Genomic DNA, 17,180 nt, shown 5'->3' on the forward strand with positions numbered 1-17,180 from the left:
CTGCGGTGCTATTGCCGAAATATTGTCAGGGCCCATAGCCTTTGCAGTATCCAGTACCTTCAGCTATTTCTTGATATCATGCGGAGTGAATCGAATTGGCTGAAGACTGGGACATGGACTTTAGTAAGGCCTTTGACAAGGTCCCACATGGGAGGTTAGTTCAGAAGGTTCAGACACTTGGTATCCATGGAGAGGTTGTAAACTGGATTCGAAATTGGCTGTGTGGGAGAAGACAGAGAGTGGTATTGGATGATTGCTTCTCAGACTGGAGGTCTGTGACTAGTGGTGTGCCTCGAGGATCTGTACTGGGACCATTGTTGTTTGTTGTCTATATCAATGATTTGGATGATAATGTGGTGAATTGCATTAGCAAGTTTGCTGATGACACTAAGATTGGAGGCTTTGTGGACAGCGAGGAAGGCTTTCAAAGCTTGCAGAGAGATCTGGACCAACTGGAAAAATGGGCCAGAAAATGGCAGATGGAATTTAATGCAGAAAAGTTGAGGTGTTACATTTTGGAAGGTCAAACCAAGGTAGGACAGACACAGTAAATGGTAGGGCACTGAAGAACTCGGAAGAACAAAGGGATCTGGGAGTTCAGATACATAATTCCCTGAAAATGGCGTCACGGGTAGACAAGGTTGTAAAGAAAGCTTTTGGCATACTGGCCTTCATAAATCAAAGTATTGAGTATAGGAGTTGGGATGTTATGGTGAGGTTGTATAAGACATTGGTGAGGCCAACTTTGGAGTATTGTGTGCAGTTCTGGTCGCCTAACTACAGGAAGGATATCAGTAAGATTGAGAGAGTGCAGAGAAGGTTTACTAGGATGTTGCCGGGTCTTAAGGAGTTGAGTTACAGGGAAAGATTAAACAGGTTAAGACTTTATTCCTTGGAGCGTGGAAGAATGAGGGGAGATTTGACAGAAGTTTACAAAATTGTGAGGGGTATAGACAGAGTAAATGCGAGTAGGCTCTTTCCACTTAGATTAGGAGAAATAAACACGAGAGGACATGGCTTTAGGGTGAAAGGGGAAAGGTTTAGGGGGAACATTAGGGGGAACTTCTTCACCCAGAGAGTGGTGAGAGTGTGGAACGAGCTACCATCTGACGTGGTAAATGCGGGCTCACTCTTAAGTTTGAAGAATAAATTAGATAGATACATGGATGGGAGAGGTCTGGAGGGTTATGGACTAGGTGCAGGTCAATGGGACTAGCGGAATAACATTTCGGCACAGACTAGAAGGGCCAAATGGCCTGTTTTCTATGCTGTAGTGTTCTATGGTTCTATGGGACCTGTGATGCTGGGGACCTCCGGAAGAGGCCGAGATGGATCGTCCACTCAGTACTTCCGGCTGAAGATTGTAGCAACTGCTTCAGCCTTATCTTTTGCACTGATGTGTTGGATTCCTCCATCATTGAGGATGGGGATATTGGTGGAGCCGCCTCCTCCAGTGAGTTGTTTAATTGTCCACCACCATTCACAACTGGATGTGGCAGGACTGCAGAGCTTAGATCTGATCCGTTGGTTGTGGGATCGCTTAGCTCTGTCTATCACCTGCTGCTTATGCTGTTTGGCATGCAAGTAGTCCTGTGTTATAGCTTCACCAGGTTAACATCTCATTTTTAGGTATGCCTGTTGCTGCTCCTGGCATGCCCTCCTGCACTCTTCATTGAACCAGGGTTGACCCCTGGCTTGATGGTAATCATAGAGTGGGGGATATGCTGGGTCATGAGGTTACAGATTGTGTTCGAATACAATTCTGCTGCTGCTGATGGCCCACAGTGCCTCATGGATGCCCAGTCTTGAGTTGCTAGATCTGTTTGAAATCTATCCCATTTAGCATGGTGGTAGTGCCACACAACTCGATGGAGGGTATCCTCAAAGTGAAGGGATTTCGTCTCCACAATGATTGGGCAGTGGTCACTCCTACCGATACTGTCATGGACAGATGCATCTGTGGCAAGCAGGTTGGTGAGGATGAGGTCAAGTATGTTTTTCCCTCTTGTTGGTTCCCTCACCACCTGCTGCAAACCCAGTCTAGCAGCTATGTCCTTTAGGACTCGGCCAGCTCGGTCAATAGTGGCGCTACCGAGCCACTCATGATGGACACTGAAGTCCCCCACCCGGAGCACATTCTGCACCCTTGCCACCCTCAGTGCTTCCTCCAAGTGATGTTCAACATCAATCATCATCTGAGGGAGAGCGGTATGTGGTAATCAGCTGGAGGTTTCCTTGCCCATGTGTGACCTGATGCTGTGAGGACCCCCAGGGCAACTCCCTCTCGACTGTATACCAATGTCCCAACACCTCTGCTGGATCTGTCCTGCAGGTGGGACAGGACATACCCAGGGATGGTGATGGTGGAGTCTGGGACATTATCTGTAAGGTATGATTCCATGAGGATGACTATATCAGGCTGTTGTTTGACTAGTCCATGAGACAGCTCTCCCTTTAGCACTACCCCCCAGATGTTAGTAAGGAGGACTTTGCAGGGTGGAGAGGGCTGTGATTGCCTTTGTCGTTTCCAGTGCCTAGGTCGATGCCGGGTGGTGCGTCCGGTTTCATTTCTTTTTTGCCTACATGTGACTCCAGGTAAGGACGGCAGATTTCCTTCCCTAAAGGATATTAGTGAACCAGATGGGTTTTTACAACAATCGACAATGGTTTCATAGTCATCATTAGACTTTTAATTCCAGATTTTTATTGAATTCAAATTCCACCATCTGCCGTGGCTGGATTCAAACCCAGGTCCCCAGAGCATTACCCTGGGTCTTTGGATTATTTGGATTAATTGTTTCAGTGACAATACCACTACTCTATCGCCTCCTCCTTTCCATATTCCTGAGCTTGCATCTCTGTCTCCAATTTCTCCCCTAGCTCCATTCATTTCCCATTCAAAATCCAAGGCTTCATCCATCTTCAGCTCCATAACACCCATTGGTCTATGTTTCTCCAAATTTGGTGCATCCCCAACTTGCTCTGGAGTTTCCAACCCAAACCTTTTTGTCGTCTCATTATTAAAACCTACCACTTTGTCCGAATGTCAGCATTTTACGCTCAAAGTAAATTTTAACTGATAACTCTCTTGTGAGATATCTTGGGATGCTTTATTATGTTCCAAGGCGCTACATAAATGTAGGTTGTGTTATGACGTGGCAGATGATGCCAGGCGGACCAAATCCACGAGGGAAACTTGGTCACACTATCACAACGGTTTTGAAATTTGTATTTATGACATAGAAACACAGAAACTAGGAGCAGGAGTAGGCCATTCGGCCCTTTGAGCCTGCTCTGCCATTCAATATGATCATGGCTGATCCTCTATCTCAACACCATATTCCCGCTTTCTCTCCATACCCCTTGATTCCCCTAATATCCAAAAAATTGTCAATTTCTTTCTTGAATATACTCAGTGACCCGGCCTCCACAGCCTTCTGTGGTAGAGAATTCCACAGGTTGACCACCCTCTGAGTGAAGAAGTTTTTCCTCATCTCAGTCCTAAATGGCCTGCCCCGTATCCTGAGACTGTGGCTCCTGGTTCTAGACTCCCCAACCAAGGGAAACATCCTCCCTACATCTGGTCTGCCTAATCCTGTAAGAATTTTATGTTTCAATCAGATCCCCTCATTCTTCTGAACTCTAGTGAACGGAGGCTCAGCCAAACCAATCTCTCCTCATACGACAATCCTGCCATCCTCGATATTAGCTGAGTGAACCTTCGCTTCACTCCTTCTATGGCAAGAATATACTTTCTTAGGTCGGGAGACCAAAACTGCACACAATACTCCAGGTGTGGTCTTACCAAGGCCTTGTGTAACTGCAGTAAGACATCCCTACTTCTGAACTACCTACACCACATGGACTGCAGCAGTTCAAGAAGGCAGCTCACCACCACCTTCTCAAGGTCAACTAGGGATGGGCAATAAATGCTGGCCCAGCCAGCGAAGCCCACATCCCGTGAATGAATGAAAAAAAAAAGAACTCAAGTCCTCTTGCAATGAAGGCCAACATAACGTTTGCCTTCCTAATTGCTTCCTGCACCTGCCTATTTACTTTCATTGACTGGTGTACAAGGACACCCAGGTCCCTTTGTACATCCACATTTCCCAATATATCACCATTTAAATAATACTCTGCCTTTCTGGTTTTCACACCGAAGCGTATAACTTCACATTTATCCACATTATATTGCATCTGCCATGTGTTTACCCACACACAGAACTTGCCTAAATCACCTTGAAGCCTCCTTGCATCCTCCTCACAACTCACAAACCCGCCCAGTTTTGTGTCGTCAGCAAACTTGGAAATATTGCATTTAGTTCCCTCATCCACGTCATTCAAAATATCATGAATACTGATCCCAGCAGTACACCACTAGTCACTGCCTGCCACCCAGAAAAATGATCAGGCCCTGGGAATTTTTCAGCCTTTAACAGTCCTATTAACCAAAATATGCATTCAATTCTTCTGCCATTTCTTCATTCCCCATTATAATTTCCCCCGCTTCTGACTGTAAGGGACCTACATTTTTCTGTGCTAATCTTTTTTTCTCTTCACATATTTATAGAAGCTTTTATAGTCAGTTTTTATGTTCCCTGCAAGTTTATTCTCATACTCCATTTTCCCTTTCTTGATCAATCTTTTTGTCCACTTTTGCTGAATTCTAAACTGCTCCCAATCCTTAGGCTTGCTGCTTTTTCTGTCTAATTGATATGTCTCCTGTGTGGATCTAATACTATCCCTAATTTCTTTTGTAATCCATGGTTTAGCCACCTTTCCTGTTTTATTTTTGTGCCAGCCAGGAATGAATAATTGTTGTTCATGCATACGTTCCTTAAATATTAGTCATTGCCTATCCACCATCAACACTTATAGTTCCCCAAGTCCAATAAGGTTCCCCAGTCCATAATTGCCAACTCGCGCCTCATACCCTCGTAGCTCCCTTTATTTAGACTCAGGACACTAGTTTTGCATTCAACTTCTTCACTCTCCATCTTAATGAACAATTCTATCATTTTATGGTTGCTCTTCCCCAAGGGACCCTGCACAACAAGACTGTTAGTTAATCCTTTCTCATTGCATAATATCCGATTTAGGATAGCCTGCTCTCTAGTTGGTTCCTCAACATATTGGTCTAAAAAACCATCACGTACACACTCCAGGAAATCCTCCTCCACAATATTATTGCTAGTTTGGTTTGTCCAATCTAAATGTAGATTAAAGTCACCCATGATTACAGTTGTACCCTTATTGCATGTGTCTCTAATTTGCCATTTAATGCCTTCCCTTACATCTCCGTTACAGTTTGGGGGCCTATAGACAACCACCACCAACATTTTCTGCCCCTTGGTGTTTCTAATCTCCACCCAGATTCCACGTCATGATTTTCCAAGCCAATAGTTCACGAATGTGTTGATTTCTTCCTTTACTAACAATGCTACCCCACCTCCTTTCCCTATTTGTCTGTCCTTCCTAAATATTGAATACCCCTGGATATTCAGTTCCCATCCTTGGTCACCCTGCAGCCATGTCTCCGTAATTGCAACTAAATCATAACTGTTTATATTTATTAGCGCTGTTAATTCATCTACCGTATTGCAAATGCTCTGTGCATTAAGATACAATGCCTTTAGACTTGTCTTTTTAACCTTGTTAGTCATCTTAGCTTTATTTTACACTTTGACCCCATTTGTTTTTCACCCTTGTATTTTCACCATTTCTTCAGCCACGTATTCACCCGATATATCCTGTTATTTGTATTCTCGCTAGTACATGGAACTGGTAGTAACCCTGAGTTTATTAGCTTTGAGGTCCTACTTTTCAATTTACATCCTAACTCCCTATATTCAGCTTGCAGAGCCTAATCCCTTTTTTTTTACCAATGTCGTTGGCACCAATATGTACCACAACAATTGGCTGTTCGCCCTCCCCATTCAGAATGCCCTGCAACCTCTCTGAGACATCCTTGACCCTGGCACCAGGGAGGCAACATACCATCCTGGAGTCTCTTTTGCAGCCGCAGAAATGCCTGTCTGTTCCCTTTACTGTTGAATCCCCGATCACTTTAGCCCTGCCACTCTTCTTCCTTCCCTCTTGTGCAGCAGAGCCACCCGTGGCACCATGGACTTGGGTCCTGCTGCTTTCCCCTGAGAAGTCGTCTCCCCCAACAATATCCAAAACGGTATATCTGTTAGAGAGGGAGACAGCCACAGGGGACTCCTGCACTACCTGCCTTCTTCTACTCTGCCTGATGGCCACCCATCCCCTTTCTGCCTGTTCAGTCTTTACCTGCGGTGTGACCACCTCACTGAACGTGCTGTCCATGACAATCTCAGCATCGCGGATGCTCAACAGTGAATCCAACCGCAGCTCCAGCTCCGAAATGCCAGTAGCTGCAGCTGGGCACACTTCCTGCACACATGGTTGCCAGGAACACTGGAAGTGTCCACAGCTTCCCACACAGCACAGGAGGAGCATATCACGGGTGTGAGCTCTGCTGCCATGACTTCCCTTCAGATTAAGCTCATTAGTTACTCCCTTTAAAAAGAGTACTAATTTTGCTAGGGGCCTTATTCCACTCCAAACACTCCCACTACAGTACAAAGTCCTCACCTTATTTTATTTAAGCTAATGGACTGCAGGAAGTTTAATAAGTAGAAAAAGTAGAAGGGGAAGTATCCACCTGACCCTACTTACCAACCAGCTACCTCCCCTGCATCGCGTCACTTTTTGAATCGTGATGTCACTTCGAACTCCACCGCCTGAAGGTCCCTGAGGGTACATCTCTCCTCTCCGGTCTCTGCCTCTGTTTCTCGTGCCCTTTCATACTGCTCTTGCTGGCCTCTGCTCTCCGGTCTAAAACTCACCACCTTCTTCCTCACCTAACAGCAACTTTTAGTTAACTGAAGCTCTCTACTGCAGCCAAACACAGCACTCCAGTGCAGACAAATTCAGCACTATAAGATAGCCTACTTTTACACTCTCTGAACCTAGCCTCTGAACCTGATTAAGCCAATTATCTAATTAACTATTTACAGTTGCAAGCAAGCACAATCTGTATGAGCCCTGTTTTAAGGCCGGACTAAAACTCACCTCCTTCCAACCCTAACAGCAACTTTTAGTTAATTGCTAAATTAATGAAAGATGTGACAGTTGTTATTAAGACTGTTTCTTCTACAGGTGACATGAGGTGATTCCAAAGAGACTGGAGCCATGAATGGATGGACATGTGGCATGTGGCAGATGAAATTTAATAGCAAAGTGTGAAGTGATACATTTTCGAAAAAAGAACAAGGAACAAAATAAAAGATAAAACGCTAATGGGGGTGGAGGAGCAGAGGACAATGGGGGTCTATGTACACAAATCTTTGAAGCTGGCAAGGCAGGTGAAAAAAGTGGTTAGTAAGGTATACATCCTGGGCTTTATGAATAGAGCCAAAGAGAACAAAAGCAAGGGAAATGGTGAACCTTTATAAAACATCAGTTCGGCTGTATCTGAAGAGAGAAAATGCAAGGCTATGAGGAAAAAGCAGGAGATTGTGATCACCTGAGTTGCTCTTACAGGGAGCAAGCATGGTGGCCTCATCTATGCTGTGGCCAATCTAGTATCTATGCATTTTTCAGCCAATTATATTAAACCTGTGTCCTTGGTTTCTGATCTGCCTGATATTGGAAACAGTTTTTCTATCTACTCTACCAAAACCTAATATAATTTTGCACAGCAAAATTTTGAATTTTAAATCTCCTTTTAACAATCTTTGCTTTATGATAAAAAACAGAGCTACCCTAGTCTCCAACCAAAATTGAAGTATGTCATTGCTGGTACCATTCTGGTAAATTTCCTTTTCAAGGCCTTGAGATACTTCCTAAAGTATGGTGCCCAGAACTGGACACAGTACTCCCGCTGGGGCCTAGCCAGTAATTTAAAAAGTCTTAGCATTGTTATGATCCCAGCTGATGTTACTACTGGACAAGCCTGACCCCAGGGAAGATCCCTTAAGGTAGCGAGACAGGTAGATAGGGTGGTGAAGAAGGCATATGGGATACTTGCCTTTATTAGCCGAGGCATAGAATATAAGAGCAGGGAGGTTATACTGCAACTGTATAAAATGCTGGTTAGCCAACAGCTAGAGTATTGCGTGCAGTTCTGGAATCTGCATTATGGGAAGGATGTGATTGCACTAGAGAGAGTGCAGAGGAGATTTACCAGGATGTTGCCTGGCCTGGGGAGTTTTAGTTATGAGGGGAGATTGGATAGACTGGGGTTATTTTCCCTGGAGCAGAGGAGATTAAGGGGGGGGACATGATTGAGGTGTATAAAATTATGAGGGGCATAGTTAGGGTAGACAGGAAGGAACTTCTCCCCTTGGTGGAGGGATCAATAACCAGGGGTCATAGATTTAACGTAAGGGACAGGAGGTTGAGAGAGGATGTGAGGAAATGTTTTTTCACCCAGAGGGTGGTGGGAATCTGGAACTCGCTGCCTGAAAGGGTGGTAGAGGCAGAAACCCTCATAACATTTAAGAAGTATTTGGATGTGCACTTGCGATGCCATGGCATACAAGGCTATGGGCCTAGTGCTGGGAAATGGGATTAGAATAGTTAGGTACTTGTTTGATGCAGACTCAATGGGCTGAAGGGCCTTTTTCTGTGCTGTAGACTTCTATGACTCTATGGGCTGAATTTCCCCCCCATTGGGGGGGAAGTTGATGGGGGGTTCGCTTCCGATCGGTGCCCCCAATCGGAGGCGCACCGCCATTTTATGTGCGCAGGCCAATTAGGGTCCGCCCAGCGTGACGTCTGCACAGAAGCGCTATGCTTCTGCCCCTCACCTTGAACTTATGTCCCCTCGTGACTGACCCTTCAACTAAGGGGAACAGCTGCTCCCTATCCACCCTGTCCATGTCCCTCATAATCTTGAACACCTCGATCAGGTCGCCCCTCAGTCTTCTCTGCTCCAACAAAAACAACCCAAGTCTATCCAACCACTCTTCATAACTTAAATGTTTCATCCCAGGCAACATCCTGGTGAATCTCCTCTGCACCCCTCCAGTGCAATCACATCCTTCCTATAATGTGGCGACCAGAACTGCACACAGTACTCCAGCTGTGGCCTCACCAAGGTTCTATACAACTCCAACATGACATCCCTACTTTTATAATCTATGCCTCGATTGATAAAGGCAAGTGTCCCATATGCCTTTTTCACCACCCCACTAACATGCCCCTCCGCCTTCAGAGATCTATGGACACACATGCCAAGGTCCCTTTGTTCCTCAGAACTTCCTAGTGCCATGCCGTTCATTGAATACTTTCTTGTCAAATTACTCCTTCCAAAGTGTATCACCTCCCACTTTTCAGGGTTAAATTCCATCTGCCACTTATCTGCCCATCTGACCATCCAGTATATAATCTTCCTGTAGCCCAAGACACTCAACCTCACTGTTAACCACCCGGCCAATCTTTGTGTAATCCGCAAATTTACTAATCCTACCCCCCACATAGTCATCTATGTCGTTTATATAAATGACAAATAATAGGGGAATTTCCAGCATTATCTGGCTTTATTTATGAATAGCACTGCATTTGTCCCTTCACTTATTTCTCACAGTTAAACTCAGATAAGTTATAAAAAGATGACCATTTTACTTACCTGTAAGTTACTGCTTGTAGTGCACGGCAGTAACAGCTTGCCAACCAAAGAGAACGGTCAGTCAGGATGTTTGGACAATGGGAAACCTTCAAAATTAAGAGGTTGCTGCCAGCCGCCTTCAGCAGGGATTCCAGCCCAGTCTCCAGACAGCCACTGGCATAACAAAATTAAACATGTGTTTATTTGTGGACTCATTGAAAACATCTTTACAATGACACCAGAGCTATTCGACTTGTGTCCCAACTGTTATTGTTAACAGACCTTTGTCTTTTACACTCCCAGCATTTTGTAGCTGATATCAACAACATTGCCAAATATCCTCTCCACCACATTTTCAAGGGCAATTAGGGATGGGCAATAAATGTTGGCCTCGCCATTGATTCTCACACCCCATGAACCTTGTATAGAACCTTGGTGAGGCCACAGCTGGAGTGTCGTGTGCATATTATAGGAAGGATGTGATTGCACTGGAGGGGGTGCAGAGGAGATTCACCAGGATGTTGCCTGGGATGAAACATTTAAGTTATGAAGAGAGGTTGGAAAGACTCGGGTTGTTTTCATTGGAGCAGAGAAGACTGAGGGGCGACCTGATCGAGGTGTACAAGATTATGAGGTGCATGGACAGGGTGGATAGGGAGCAGCTGTTCCCCTTAGGTGAAGGGTCAGTCACAAGGGGGCATAAGTCAGGGCGTTGCATAGGGTATAGAATATAGGGATAATCAGGGGGAATCATTATGTAAGATATCACAACATAATGCCATATGCAGTAGAGATAGAGGGTAGTATGGTTAGTACTTCATTAGATAGATGCACTCATAAGAACATAAGAAATAGGAGCAGGAGTAGGTCATTCGGCCCCTCAGGCCTGCCCCGTCATTCAATAAGATCATGGCTGATCTACCCCAGGCCTCAACTCCTCTTTCGTGCCAGCTCCTCATAGCCCTCAACTCCCCGATATTTCAAAAATCTATCAACCACCTCTTTAAATACTTTCAGTGATCTAGCCTCCACAACTCTCTGGGGTAGAGAATTCGAGACATTCACTACCCTTTGAGAAAAGAAATTCCTTCAAATCTCAGTTTTAAATGAGTGTCCCCCTATTCTGTAACTATGCCCCCCTAGTTCGAGATTCCCCCACTAGCATCTACCCTAGATCAACATCTACCCCATCAAGCCTCCTCAGAATCTTGTACATTTCAATAAGATCATCCCTCATTCTTCTAAACTCTAATGGATAAAGGCCTAACCTGTTTAGCCGTTCTTGATAAGTCAACCCCTTCATCCCAGGAATCAGCTTAGTGAATCTCTTTTGAACTAATGCCAGTATATCCTTTCTTACATACGGGGACCAAAACTGTATACAGTACTCCAGGTGCGGCCTCACCAACACCCTGTACAGTCGTAATAAGACGTCCCTATTTTTAAACTCCAACCCCCTAACTCATCCAAAATATGAAACAGAAGAGGCAAGGTGCGGATTTAATGCTACAGCTAATTATACAATGGAGACGATATGGGCTGCAAAAGAGCCAACAAGTTGCATACATGGGTAATGGGAGATATTGTATTACCACGTGGCAGAAAAAGTTCTGGTACGGGTACATGGTACGGGGTCATGCCCAAAGACAACCATTCAGTGAAGTGCTGGCAAGAGTGGGGAAGGTACAACTGGTTGAAATATATGAGAGGAACAGTTAATGTTCAAGCTGTGGAAAGTGTAAAAGGCAACCTGACGTAGTATATAGGGATTTGGGAGTCCTAGTCCAGGATTCTCTTAAGGTTAACTTGCAGGTTGAGTCAGTAGTTAGGAAGGCAAATGCAATGTTGGCATTTATTCCGAGAGGACTAGAATATAAAAGCAGGGATGTGCTGCTGAGGAGTTATAAGGCTCTGGTCAGACCACATTTAGAATATTGTGAGCAATTTTGAGCCCCGTATCTCAGGAAGGATGTGCTAGCCCTGGAGAGGGTCCAGAGGAGGTTCACGAGAATGATCCCAGGAATGAAAGGCTTAACATATGAGGAACGTTTGAGGACTCTGGGTCTATACTCGATGGAGTTTAGAAGGATGATGGGGGATCTGATTGAAACTTAAAGAATACTGAAAGGCCTGGATAGAGTGGACGTGGGGAAGATGTTTCCATTAGTAGGAGAGACTAGGCCCCGAGGGCACAGCCTCAGAGTAAAGGGAAGAGCTTTTAGAACAGAGATGAGGAGAAACTTCTTTCGCCAGAGAGTGGTGAACCTATGGAATTCATTGCCACAGAAGGCTGTGGAGACCAGGTCATTGAGTGAATTTAAGACCGAGATAGATAAGTTCTTGATTGGTAAGGGGATCAAAGGTTACGGGGAGAAGGCGGGAGAATGGGGTTGAGAAACTTATCAGCCATGATTGAATGGTGGAGCAGACTCGATGGGCCGATTGGCCTAATTTCTGCTCCTATGTCTTATGGCATCTCAGCCAGTTGCTATGCTATTCCACTATTGCCCAAGCACCTCACCCTAATCCAGGCTAAGGCCCAGAGAGTGTATAGAACATATTATATTCTCCAGAAACAGGCTCGAGCCTTAACTGATGACATTAGACAAATAGATTCTACCACCTGATAGGAGGAACTGTGGAATTGGGGATCGAATGTACAGATACACCCGTGGATTTGGGTTATCTCCCATGCTCTGGTTATTGCCCAACTATTATTAATTTTATATTAACATGCCTGATCTATCGCACCAGGAGGTTGCACAGGGAATGGCGATGGGGACTCTAAACTTGGGGCAACAAAGTGTTAAATCAGGGGCCTAAATTGAAGAGCCGACTAGTACAGATGGCCTGACCCATTACCTTTACATCCCTAAGCAGGATACCTGGCCAGCATCAATGGGTGGCAGAGCATAAAGGGAAAGGACTGCACCACTGAATTGGCTACCATGGTCTAGGTCAAGGGCCAAAAGGGGGGACTGTAAGAGGTAAACAGGGATTTCTAAGGTCAGCAAAACTCTCCAGAAAGACCTTGGGATCGTAAGGGATTAACTGCTTTGAGGTTTTGGCTCGAGAGGCTTAGGCGAGCAGAGGCTGAGGACGAGCTTGCTCCCAGTGGGGTAGGGCCGGGTAAAGTCCTTTAAGTAAATTAGGAGTAGGTAATGGAGGCAGCAGTTGGGGCAGTCGAGTGCTCCGAATGCAGCATGTGGGAAGTCATGGACAGCACAATTGTCCCTGATGACTACACCTGCAAAAGGTGCATCCAGCTGCAGCTCCTGAGAAGCCGAGTTAGGGAACTGGAGCTGGATGAACTTCGGATCATACGGGAGGCAGGGGCAGTAATAGACAGGAGTATCAGGGAGACAGTCACCCCTAAAAGTCAGGAGGCAGGTAGCTGAGTGAATGTCAGGAGAGGGAAGGGGAATCGACAGAAAGAGCAGAGCACCCCTGTGGCCGTTCCCATCAACAATAGGTATACCGTTTTGGATACTGTTGGTGGGGACAACCTACCAGGGACAAGTTGTAGTGGTCGCGTCTCTGGCACCGAGGCTGGACCCTCAGCTCAGAAAGGAGAGAGGGAAAAGAGGAGAGCAGTAGTGATAGGGGATTCGATAGTTAGGGGGACAGATAGGAGGTTCTGTGGGAGAGATCGAGAATCCCGGATGGTCTGTTGCCTCCCTGGTGCCAGGGTCCGCGATATCTCGGATCGAGTTCTCAGTATTCTCAGGAGGGAGGGTGAGCAGCCAGATGTCGTGGTCCATGTAGGGACCAATGGCGTGGGTAGGAAGGAGGAGGAGGTCCTGCAAAGAGAGTTTAGGGAGTTAGGTGCAAAGTTGAGGGACAGGACCTCCAGGGTTACGATCTCAGGAGTGATACCCGTGCCACGTGCTAGTGAGGCTAGAAATAGGAGGATAATGCAGCTAAATACATGGCTAAGGAGATGGTGCAGGAGGGAGGGCTTCATGTTTCTGGACAATTGGGCTCTGTTCCTGGGAAGGTGGGACCTGTTCCAACGGGACGGTTTGCACCTGAACTGGAGGGGGATTAACATCCTTGCGGGTAGGTTTGCTAGTGCCACTCCTGGGCATTTAAACTAGATTTGCAGGGGGAGGGGAACCAGAGTGTTAGAACAGATAGTGAGGTGAAGGAGGATAAAGGTCAAGCGAGGAATGCATGTATAGATAGAAATCAAGGGTCCGTACGTGATAGAAATGTTCTCAGGTGCATCTATTTCGATGCAAGGAGTATAGTCGGAAAGGCAGATGAGCTTAGGGCGTGGATTGGCACGTGGGATTACGACATTATTGCTATTAGTGAGACTTGGTTGCAGGAGGGGCAGGACTGGCAGCTCAATGTTCCGGGGTTCCGTTGTTTCAGACGTGATAGAGGGGGAGGGATGAAAGGGGGAGGAGTGGCATTACTAGTCAGCGAAAATATCACAGCTGTGCATAAGCAGGACAGCCCGGAGGGCTCGTCTACAGAGGCCATATGGGTGGAGCTGAGGAATGGGAAAGGTGTGACCACACTAATGGGGTTGTATTATAGACCGCCCAATAGTCAGAGAGAATTGGAGGAGCAAATCTGTAGAGAGATAGCAGACCGATGTAAGAAACAGAAAGTTGTGATAGTAGGAGATTTTAACTTTCCACATATCGACTGGGACTCCCATACTGTAAAAGGGCTGGATGGCTTGGAGTTTGTCAAATGTGTTCAGGAAAGTTTTCTAAATCAATATATAGAGGTACCAACGAGAGAGGATGCAATACTTGATCTCCTATTAGGGAACCAGACAGGTCAGGTGACAGAAGTATGTGTAGGCGAACCTTTTGGGTCCAGTGACCACAATGTCATCAGTTTTAAGCTAATTATGGATAAGGATAGGTCTGGTCCTCGAGTTGAGATTCTAAATTGGAGAAAGGCCAATTTTGTGGAAATGAGAAAGGATCTAGGAAGAGTGGATTGGCATAAGTTGTTTTCTGGCAAGGATGTGTTCAGTAAGTGGAAGGTATTCAAAGGCGAAATTTTGAGAGTGCAGAGTTTGCATGTTCCTGTCAGGATTAAAGGCAAAGTTAACAGGCATAGGGAACCTTGGTTTTCAAGGGATACTGGCGATCTGGTTAAGAAGAAGAGAGAGGTGTATAGCAGGTATAGGCAATAAGAAGCAAATGAGGTACTTGTAGAGTATAGAAAATGTAAGAAAATACTAAAAAAGGAAATCAGGAAGGCAAAAAGAAGACATGAGGTTGCTTTGGCAGATAATGTGAAGGTAAACCCGAAGGGTTTCTACAAGTATATTAAGAGTAAAAGGATAGTAAGGGACACAATTGGTCCCCTTGAAGATCAGAGTGGCCGTCTATGTGTGGAGCCTCACGAGATGGGGGAGATCTTAAACAGTTTTTTTGCATCAGTATTTACTCAGGAAACCGGCAAAGTGTATAAGGAAGGAAGGGAAACAAGCAGCAGTTTCATGGAACATATTGAGATTGAAGAGGAGGAGGTGCTTACTGCCTTACAGCGAGTAACGGTAGATAAATCCCCCAGGCCTGACATGATATTCCCTCAGACCTTGAGGGAGACTAGTGTAGAAATTGCAGGGGCCTTGGCAGAAATATTTAAAATGTCCTTAGCCACGGGTGAGGTGCCGGAGGATTGGAGGGTTGCTCATGTTGTTCCGTTGTTTAAAAAAGGCTCCAAAAGTAAACCAGGTAATTACAGGCCAGTGAGTCTGACGTTAGTGGTAGGTAAATTATTGGAAGGTGTTCTGAGAGATCGGATATATAATTATTTGGACAGCCAAGGGCTGATTAAGGATAGTCAGCATGGCTTTGTGCGTGGTAGGTCGTGTTTAACGAACCTTGTAGAGTGTTTCGAGGAGGTTGCCAAGAAAGTAGATGAAGGAAAGGCTGTGGATGTTGTCTACATGGACTTTAGTAAGGCCTTTCACAAGGTCCCACATGGGAGGTTAGTTCAGAAGGTTCAGACACTTGGTATCCATGGAGAGGTTGTAAACTGGATTCGAAATTGGCTGTGTGGGAGAAGACAGAGAGTGGTAGTGGATGATTGCTTCTCAGACTCGAAGCCTGTGACTAGTGGTGTGCCTCAGGGATCTGTACTGGGACCATTGTTGTTTGTTGTCTATATCAATGATTTGGATGATAATGTGGTGAATTGCATTAGCAAGTTTGCTGATGACACTAAGATTGGAGGCGTTGTGGACAGCGAGGAAGGCTTTCAAAGCTTGCAGAGAGATCTGGACCAACTGGTAAAATGGGCCAGAAAATGGCAGATGGAATTTAATGCGGAAAAGTGTGAGGTGTTACATTTTGGAAGGTCAAACCAAGGTAGGACATACACAGTAAATGGTAGGGCACTGAGGAGTGCGGAGGAACAAAGGGATCTGGGAGTTCAGATACATAATTCCCTGAAAGTGGCGTCACAGGTAGATAAGGTTGTAAAGAAAGCTTTTGGCATACTGGCCTTCATAAATCAAAGTATTGAGTATAGGAGTTGGGATGTTATGGTGAGGTTGTATAAGACATTGGTGAGGCCAACTTTGGAGTATTGTGTGCAGTTCTGGTCGCCTAACTACAGGAAGGATATCAGTAAGATTGAGAGAGTGCAGAGAAGGTTTACTAGGATGTTGCCGGGTCTTAAGGAGTTGAGTTACAGGGAAAGATTAAACAGGTTAAGACTTTATTCCTTGGAGCGTGGAAGAATGAGGGGAGATTTGACAGAAGTTTACAAAATTGTGAGGGGTATAGACAGAGTAAATGCGAGTAGGCTCTTTCCACTTAGATTAGGAGAAATAAACACGAGAGGACATGGCTTTAGGATGAAAGGGGAAAGGTTTAGGGGGAACATTAGGCGGAACTTCTTCACTCAGAGTGGTGAGAGTGTGGAACGAGCTACCATCTGACGTGGTAAATGCGGGCTCACTCTTAAGTTTTAAGAATAAATTAGATAGATACATGGATGGGAGAGGTCTGGAGGGTTATGGACTAGCTGCAGGTCAATGGGACTAGCAGAATAATATTTCGGCACAGACTAGAAGGGCTGAACAGCCTGTTTTCTGTGCTGTAGTGTTCTATGGTTCTATGGTTCTAACTGGATAGAAGACAGAAGTTGGGGGTGAGGATAAACAGATTAGGTGAAGGGGGAGGCAGTGGTGTAGTGGTATTGTCACTGGACTGGTAATCCAGAGACCCAGGGTAAAGCTCTGGGCATCCAGGTTTGAATCCCACCACGGCAGATGGTGAAGTTTGAATTCAATAAAAATCTGATGATGACGATGGAACCATTGCTGATTGCCATAAAAACCCATGTGGTTTACTAATGGCCTTCAAGGAAGGGAATCTACTGTCCTTACCTGGTATGGCCTACATGTGACTCCAGACCCACAGCAATGTGGTTGATTCTTAAATGCCATCTGAGCAAGGGGGCAATTAGGGATGGGCAATGAATGCTGGCCTGGCCAGCGATGCCCACATCCCAAGAATGAATTAAAAAAAACAGGGCCAAGTATGGAGCCAGGCTAGAACAAAATAAA

General features: G+C 45.5%; 1 protein-coding gene across 3 annotated transcripts in view; it reads right to left on the reverse strand.

Annotated features, from left to right (window-relative positions):
* The window catches only part of fbxo41 (F-box protein 41), a 262,069-nt gene that overhangs the window by 118,843 nt on the left and 126,046 nt on the right, over positions 1-17,180 (reverse strand). For all 3 annotated transcript variants that reach the window (XM_078534849.1, XM_078534847.1, XM_078534848.1), the window contains exon 8: positions 9,656-9,808. In XM_078534849.1, coding sequence (XP_078390975.1) covers positions 9,656-9,808 — 153 coding nt within the window. The remainder of the gene's footprint in view (positions 1-9,655; positions 9,809-17,180) is intronic.

Source organism: Cetorhinus maximus, unplaced genomic scaffold (assembly GCF_964194155.1).
Source record: "Cetorhinus maximus unplaced genomic scaffold, sCetMax3.hap1.1 HAP1_SCAFFOLD_125, whole genome shotgun sequence".
NCBI classification, from domain to species: Eukaryota; Metazoa; Chordata; class Chondrichthyes; order Lamniformes; family Cetorhinidae; genus Cetorhinus; species Cetorhinus maximus.